The sequence below is a fragment of the Ochotona curzoniae genome, unplaced genomic scaffold, assembly GCF_017591425.1.
Source record: "Ochotona curzoniae isolate NIBS_2020 unplaced genomic scaffold, NIBS_Ocur_1.0 scaffold_1037, whole genome shotgun sequence".
Taxonomy (NCBI): domain Eukaryota; kingdom Metazoa; phylum Chordata; class Mammalia; order Lagomorpha; family Ochotonidae; genus Ochotona; species Ochotona curzoniae.
The window spans coordinates 28446058-28454666 of NW_024467083.1; the positions used below are offsets into that span (position 1 = coordinate 28446058).

At 45.2% G+C, this 8609-nt stretch overlaps 1 protein-coding gene across 2 annotated transcripts; it reads right to left on the bottom strand.

The window, feature by feature from the left end:
• Positions 1 to 842: 842 nt before the first annotated feature.
• On the bottom strand, positions 843 to 2490 carry RBM8A (RNA binding motif protein 8A). Of its 2 annotated transcripts, none has more exons than XM_040998968.1 (6): positions 2386 to 2490; positions 2062 to 2121; positions 1866 to 1940; positions 1579 to 1715; positions 1150 to 1286; positions 843 to 1049 (listed from the first exon to the last, which is right to left on the bottom strand). In XM_040998968.1, the coding sequence occupies exons 1-6, from the start codon at positions 2450 to 2452 to the stop codon at positions 1004 to 1006; spliced, it is 522 nt and encodes a 173-aa protein (XP_040854902.1). In that variant the 5' UTR covers positions 2453 to 2490; the 3' UTR covers positions 843 to 1003. The 2 variants fall into 2 exon arrangements, with proteins under 2 accessions (XP_040854902.1, XP_040854901.1); XM_040998967.1 differs by having other exon boundaries at positions 1866 to 1943.
• Between the last annotated feature and the right edge of the window lie 6119 nt (positions 2491 to 8609).

Consider the following 8609-nt stretch of genomic DNA (forward strand, 5'->3'; position numbering starts at 1 on the left):
ACCTGGTGGTTTCACTTTTCACAGCATCACAATCTTTACCTTTTCTACCCAGTGGAAAGGGGTTCTTCCACTCACAGGTTGGCAGCACTCTCCTCCTGGTAGGGAAGAACTCTACATCAGTTCATACTACATTCAGTTCAGAAGTTGACTCGTCATGCACTTGAGTATTTTCTAAATTCTCAACCCCTGCCAATGAATTTGTCTTCTGCCACTCCTCAGATAACTGCCCCCATGTTTGTCTTTGGGCTCTGCAACCGGCCCTGCTTATCTTACTGATTTTCATCCTCTACTGTACAACTTACTACCTACTGGGTCTGAGGTGCCGGTTCCCCCATCCATAAGTGAAATCTTCACCTAAGCTGCATCCTTTTCCTCTTTGGCCTCCTGAATGCGTCCTGGATCCTCTTCTCCATGGGGCCTTCATTCTTGTCTGTCAGAGGGCACCAAGAACTTGACACAAACTCCTCCAGGGAAGCAAGGTCTGGAAGAATGCCCCAACAGGAGATTCAAGCCCTCAAGACAGCTGGAAGTACACACACACAGTATCAGGAACAAAAAAAAAAAAAAAAGAAGCAAGAGACAGTCCTATAACACCCATTTGCTGATGACACAGCACACAGAATAATTATTCCCTAGAATCCTAAGAACATCTCATCTCTACCCCTGCTCTAGCTCCTAAAGAACAAAGGAACAGACAATGTCAAGCCACTCTGAGCCTGAAGACTATGTCCACTCCAGAAAATTCAGTACTAGGAGAAGCACCCTCACAACCACTGTGTCACCTTTCCATAAACAGTGTCTCAAGACTTTCAACGTTAGAACAGTAAAAGTAACTTTACATGTAGAAAACAAAAGCAAAAACAAATTTATTCATAACTCAAACACTAACTGATAGGGTAAGACATTAAATACAAAGAGTGAGATCCAACTAGGTCCTATTTAACCGAGGCTGAACGGCCAAATGGAACCTTGCAGACACCAGCTGCGTCTTCAGCCCGACCTTTCAGCGTCGCCTCCGATCTGGACTCCTGCTGCGTCTTCGGCCACCTCTGGGGTAAAAAAGATAAATTCATCAGAAGGAGAGACCAGAGTATGACCTTGTTCTGCTGTGCTCATATTTCCTCCACCAAGGTTCCCTCTCTACTTTACCTCCTCTTGCCCTTGGGTGGACCTCGCACAAAACACCAGTCCACACTGATTGGCTGTCCCATCAGATCCTGGCCATTGAGTCCCTCCATTGCAGCCTGGGCCTCCTTGTACGTTTCATACTCAACTAGAGTATACCCCTAAGGCAAGAGAAAAGACAGGTATTAACAATACTCTTACTTCACTAAGCCAAATCAAGCATCTTGTTCCACAAATCTAAACTCACACCTGAGGGTAAATTTTAGACAGTGAATGCATACCATGTAGCCTTTCCGTATGACATATTGTTTCTTTCTCTTTGCTGTGTCTAACAAAATCAATTCCTAGTATCGTTTTATTTCAACTTTGCTCTCTGCCAACCACAATCAAATACGGGAGAACTACCAATGATGCTTAAGGGATATACAGCAAGAGGAGTGTCAATCAGGATACCTTTAAGTATCCTGTACGTCTGTCCAGGTTGAGGTGGATATTTTTTATTTCCCCATATTCTGCGAATTTGTCATGAATGTCTTCCTCAGTGGCCTCCTCATGGACTCCAGTAACAAAGAGAATCCAACCTTCAACAGCTGTTGAGGAAGTGGGGAGAAAGTCGGGTAAGCACAAGAAAGACCGTGAGCTGCAGACAGGCTCCAGGGATGTGGTTAAGCTACCTCGAGGATCCTGCTCCCCGGTGCTGGACTGCGTTGCTCTAAACACAGATCTTCCCATTTACTCACAGCGTTGTGGTCCGGGTTCGTCCCCATCTTGCTCCACACTGTCATAATCCTCTCGCATCCGTGCCCGTGACCCCTCTTCTGTAACAGACACACAAGAGATCACCGAACTCTGCCCTCTTTCCTCCACTGTTCCCCACGAGTCAAGGAGACTCTTCAAACCTCCAATTCTCGTTCTTTCCCTTCTTCACTCACTCACCTGAGCCAAAGCCGCGGCCCTTCCGCTTCTTCGCTTTTTCTTTCAGTTTGTGGATGCTCTCTGGAGTACCCCAAAGGAAAACAATCGGCAACAAAAACAAGCATCATTGGTGACTGTCTTTCCGCCCCCTCCCCACAGCCGCAGGCCGAGGTCGCCACCCCCGGTCGTCAGTCCCTTCCCGGTACCGCCCCATTCCTCCCAGAGGGGGTGGAGTCTCCAGCCCAGCCGAGACCCGGCTCCCGGCGGCGTTCCTCCCAGCCGGGAGAACCTCCAGACGCACACGCTACCGCACCTTCCCCGCTTCCCGTAGCCGCCTGTCCTCACCGTCCCCATCCTCATCCATGGCGAAATCTTCGCCCCCGGCCTCGTGAAGATCCAGGACGTCCGCCATGTTGCCGCCCAGCACTCGACTGTGCCGCTCACTTGGGCACCTCGGGAAATTGTCGCGCAGGGGAAAGGGCTTTCCGCCCAGCCGACCAATCAAAGGCTAAGTCTACGCCCCGCCCTCGGCGCTCTGAAAATACGACACCGGAGGCGGGCTTAGTTCGGACAGAAGCCGGAAGCGGCTCCTGCAGCCATCTTGAGCTGTTTGCCGGTTGGAAGCTTCACGTCGGGCGGGAAGCGAAGGTTACAACATTGCTACGCGTTACGGTAGCTAACGAAAAATACCAACCGCGAAGGCCGGCCTAATTGATTCTTTTTAAAAAGATGTATTTATTTTTATTGAAAAGTCAGATATAGAAAGGAGAAAAGACAGCAAGATCTTCATCAGTTGATTCACTCCCTTAGTGACCGCAGCGGCCGGAGCTGAGCCGACAAGAAGCGAGGAGCCAGCAGCCTCCTCTGGGTCTCCCACGTGGGTGCAGGAGTCCAAGGTCTTGAGCCGTCCTCAACTGCTTTCCCAGGCCACAGGCAGGGAGCTGGGTGAGAAGCAGGGCTGCCGGGATTAAAACCAGCGCGCCCATATGGGATCCTAGTGCTTGTAAGGCGAGAACTTTAGCCACCAGGCTAGCACGCCGGGCCGGGACTGATTTATTCTTTAAAGGGTTGCTTTAGCCACTTTAAATCCCAATTATGATTTGGGAATTTATTTTTTTTTTTCCTCTCGAAACTTTTAAAGCCTGTTACCTGTTACTACTCGATGTAGATCAACGGAAACGCGATTTTTTGCTTTGGCTTTTGAATTATTTCAGTGAATACTGCCGGCGGCAGCAGGTGCTTCTGGAACATACTGCATAACCGATTGCTCGTTCAGCGGAGTGAATACAGCTGATTGCCACATAGCAACCGAAATACATCTCCCTGCCTTCTGTGGGAATTAAGTGATCTTCAACAAAATAGGGGTTCTTAACTTCTTTGAAGAAGGCACGGTGTTTGACGTTTAAAAGCCTAGGATGGGGCAGTGCTCTGGCGAAATGAGTTAAGTCACTGCTCTGGCGCTGGGGGTTCATATTGGAACACTGGGTTCCGTGGTTCGGGGTCTGGCTGCTGCATTTCTGATCCAGCTCCTTTCTAAAGGGATGGTCCTGGAGAATCAGCATATGATGAGCTAAGGATTCGGTTCTGAGCCCGAATGGAATTCCAGGCTTCTAGTTTCAGCCTGGTCTAACTCAAGCCATTGAAGCTATTTGGGGAATGAGTGAATGGGAGGATGGAAACTATATCCCTTTTTGTCTCTGCCTTTCAAATATGTCTTTTGAAAATAGATACATTTGTAATGCAGTGTGTTAATTCTGTTAAGCTGTTCGGAGTCCTGGCAATTCTTCCTATCCAGCTCCTTGCTAATACACCTGGGAAAGCAGCAGAAGATGGCTCAAGAATCCTCATGTAAGCCTTCAGCTTACTTGTTAATTCACTTGTTGATTCACTCAGTTGTTAATCAGCCATGAATATCTAAATGTGTATAGAGGTAACACTGTGAATATAGGGACAAATAAATGCACTATCAACTTTCATTACAGCACAGTATGAAAATGGTAATTTTTTGAAAAAATTATTTTTATTTCAAAGTCAGATATACAAAGAGGAAGATCTTCTGTCTGATGATTCACTTCCCCAAGTGATTGCGACAGCCGAAGCTAAGCTGATCCAAAGCCAGAAGCCAGGAACTTCTTCCTGGTCTCCCAAGACTGTACAGGTTCCCAAGGCTTTGCGCTGTCCTCAACTGCTTTCCCAGGCCACAAGCAGGGAGCTGGATGGGAAGCAGGGCTGGGATCAGAACTGCTACTCACATGGGATCCTGGCATGTTCAAGGCAAGGACTTTAGCAGCTAGGTCATCACGCTGGGGCCAGAAGTGGTAATTGTTGTCCTAAAGTCCCACAATAAAGTTTGCAGGACTGAGAGGGCTTGACATTTGAACTGAGTGTCTCCAAGGATGAGTAGTTTTCCAATTGAAGCTACTGTATTGAAACTAGGACACACCTATTCTCTCTTCTCAGTAGATAATGTGATATTTTAAAAAATCAGCTGGCCATTAAGCTTAAGAAATATGTAAAATTCTCTTTATGTTAATAAGCAGGTCTTCCATGTGGGTGCAAGGTCCCAAGAACTTGAGTTGGGCCTGGCGCGGTAGCCTAGCGGCTGAAGTCCTTGGAGGAGGACCCAAAGCTTTAGGACCCTGCACCTGTGTAGGAGACCTGGAAGAGGCTTCTAGCTCCTGGCATTAGATCAGCTCAGCTCTGTCCCTTGAGGCCGCTTGGGGAGTGAGTCTGTGGATGGAAAGTCTTCCTATCTGTTTCTCCTCTCTGTAAATCTGACTTTCCAATAATAATAGTAAATCTTTAAAAAAAAATCAGTTGCTCACATCCTTACTTAAAAGCTTTTCTGCATAGTAAGCTAAGCTCCTGCCTTCAGCATCAACATCCCATATGGGCGATGGTTAGAGTCTGGTCTGCTCCACTTCAGTAGTCCAGCACTATGCTAATGGCCTGGTAAGGCAGCAGAGGATGGCTCAAATCCTGGGATTCCTGCACCCATGCTGGATGGGGGCGGGGAGAGGGCGGTTCCTGGCTTGTGGTTTCAGATCAGCTCAGCTCTGGCCATTTGGGGAGTGAACCAGCCGATGGAGGGCTCTCTGTGCCTCCCCTTCTCTCTATAACTGTCTTTCATGAGTCAAGGTGCGCCATCTATGAGTCAAGGTGGATTTTGGAATTTATAGAAAGTAATTTGTCTATTTAAATATGATTTTGAACATTTGCAAACAGACCCCGCATTATTTTTACTTAGTATTTTTCCTTAAATAAACTGCTTGAAAAGTAAATATAGTGGCAGGTGATTGACACTGTTAAGAAGCTGCTGGGCAGGGTGGGGGTGGGGAGTGTGGTGCATTGGCTCAATTGGCTAATCCTCCCCCTTTAAGTACTGAGATCCCATACAGGCACTGGTTGTGTCCTGGCTGCTCCAGTTCCCATCCAGCTTCCTGCTTGTGGCTTGGGAAAGGAGTAAAGGATGGCCTAAAGTCTTGGGACCCTGTAACTTTGTGAGAGATCTGGAAAAAGCTCCTGGCTCCAGCCTTTGTGGTCACTTGGGAAGTGAACCAGTGAATGGAAGATCTTTCTGTCTTTTCTCTCCTTTCTGGTATAAATAGATAAATAAAATAGTGGCTCTGATCCTAGATGTAGATGTAAGTAGAAGCCACCTCCCAACACAGATCCAAAATGTCTCTGAAATTAAAAAAAAAAAAAAAACTGGTTGGGATAGCTACATCCCATATCAGCATGTGCCCTAAGGCCCAGCTCCTCCTCTTCCAATCAAAAACCACAGAGACAGCAGATAATGGCTCAACCATTTTGGTCCTGTCTCCCAGAATGAATTCTAGGCTCCTGGCTTCAAAATGACTCAACCCTGGCTGTTACAGGCATTTTTGCGCTATAAAAGTATTTGTCTCTCTGCCCTTCAAGTAAAATAAAAATAATGTACAAAAATAAACTGAAAAATGAGGATTATTCTACCAAGATAAAAATTTAAGTATTAAAAATAAAAAATATTTTGGCCAGGGGCCTGGTGTGATAGGCTAGTGGGCTAATTTTTGCCTTATATTCACTGGGATCCCAAGTGTATGCTGGTTCATGTCCTGGCTGCTCCAGTTCCCATCCAGCTCCCTGCTTGTGGCCTGGGAAAACAATAGAGAATGGCCCAAAGCCTTGGGACCCTGCACCTGCTTGGGAGACCAGAAGAAGCTGCTGGCTTCTGGCTTTGGATTAGCTCATCACCAGCCACTGCAGCCACTTAGGAATGAACCATTGGATGGAAGATCTTCCTCTCTATCTCTCCTTCTCTCTGTATATCTGGCTTTCCAATAAAAGTAAATCTTAAAAAATATATATATTGGGGCCAGCATTGTGGAGTGGTTGGTCAAACTACTACTTCCTACATTGACATTCCATGTTAGAGTACTGGTTTGAGTCTCAGCGCGTTTGCTGCCAATCTAGCTTCTTGCTAATGCAGGACAAAGCCTGAGTCCTTGGGTTGTTGGAGACCAGGATGGAGTTCCTGGCCCCTGGCTTCAGCCCCTGACCCAACTCTAGCTGTTGCAGGAATTTGAGGTTTAAGTGGACATATGGAAGATCACTCTGGCTTTCCCTTTCACTCTACTTTTCAAAAAAATATATATTAAAAGAAACCAATATATTTGCCCATCAACACCTAAAATCATCTCAGGTAACACCATATGAAACTCTGGGGTGGGGTCAGCACTGTGGCAAAGCAAGCTGATACCCCATCTTAGGAAATTGGTTTGCAACCTAGCTCATCTCTCCCAATCCAACTCCCTGCTAGTGTCCCTAGGAAAGCAGCAGAGTATGACCCAAATACCCGTGCCCCTGCCACCCACATGGGAGCCTGAATGGAGTTTTAGGCTCCTAGTTTTGTCCTAGACCAGCCCCAGCCAATGCGACCATTTTGGGAATAAACTACAGCTGGAAAATTGGTTGAACATTCTCTTTCCCTCACTCATTCTTCCCTTCAAATAAATCAATCTTTGGGGGCCAGTGCTGCTTAACCCACTTTATACCACAGCACCAGTAGTGTATATGGCTACCAGTTCAAGTCCCAGTTGCTCCATTTCTGATCCAGCTCCATGTTGATGGACTGGAAAAGCAGCGAATTATGCCCCAAGTACTTAGGCCCCTTAACTCATGTGGGAGATAATGGAAGAAATTCTGGGCTTCTGACTTTGGCCTGGCCCAGCCCTGCTATTGCAGCCATTTGAGGGAGTGAACCAGTGGACGGAACAGCTCTCTCATTGCCTCTGTCTCTCCCTCTCTGTAACTCTTTTTTTTTTTTTCCAATAAATCTTAAATAAATAGACAAATATTTGAAAAAATAAACTGGAAAATTCTGCTAAGGTAAAGACAGTTGAGTGATGGTTTAAGCAAAAAAAAAAAATCATAAATATTACAAAAGGAATATGACAGCAGCGTGGGTGTGAAGGATGAAGCTATTGCAGTAGTCTAGTCTAGAGGTCAGAAACAAACTATTGCAGTAAACCTGGACAGAACAGATTAAGGAGTTTACTTAGGAGGTAGACTCTCCAGTAAGTCATTGCCTGATGATAAAGAAAAACTGGAGATGGATTTGAGATTTCTGGCTCAGATAACTGTAAGAATAATTCTTTAGCTAACCTAGGGAGTCAGAGAAACATGAATAGAGAAATGAGTTTCATTTTGTACACATCACTCATAGTATTTCTGTCATGTTCAGTGGTGATGGCCAGTATGTGGCAGTATAGGTGTAATGGCTCAAAACAGGTTGAAATGAAAAAATTAATGTGGGAATGACTTGTGTAGTGGAATTTAAGCCACTCTAATTAGCAAGATAGTCAACGGAATGGGTACATTTTAGGAGAAAGGATCAGGGACAAAATCCAGTCTCCTTAAATGTTTGGATAGGAGGAAAAGCAGGTTGATATCCCCTAGCAAGTTGCCAGGATTGTCATATTTCCACAACTTTAAAAATACTAACAATTGTTTTTTAGTGCAGATATGAAAGTATGGAGCCTCTGTTACAGATCTCAAGAAAGACTCAATCTGGCTCACTAAACCAAAATCTATCTTTAATTTTATAAAATTATACATATAAAATACATAGAAAGTACTATAAAGAGTAAAATCTTTGACAGGAACAGTGACCATATCAGAGAACATTTTTTTTTCTCAGTTCTTTGATAAAAGCATAGACATTTGGTGTAAATATTTATTGCTTACTGGTTGGTACATGAGAGAGAAAACAAATCCAGAAGATGTGATAACAGTTCTTCCCACAGCTCATCCCCTTAACACGTTTTCCCAAAAAAAGTGGCATAGGAGAATGCAGTGTTTCTCATTTCTGGATTATTAACATCAACACCTATTATTCAATGAAGGGATCTCTACTCCGACCCTAAATGTGTTTCATGGAATACGAAGATGGGACTAAGAATACTTCCAGGAAGCCCGTTTGAGCATTAATACAATTGTCTGGTTTCCTAATCTCTAACCCTATACTGTGAAGATGACTTCACAGCAAGAGAGTGGCCTTTCAATATTGCCTCTACATAATACAAGAGTAA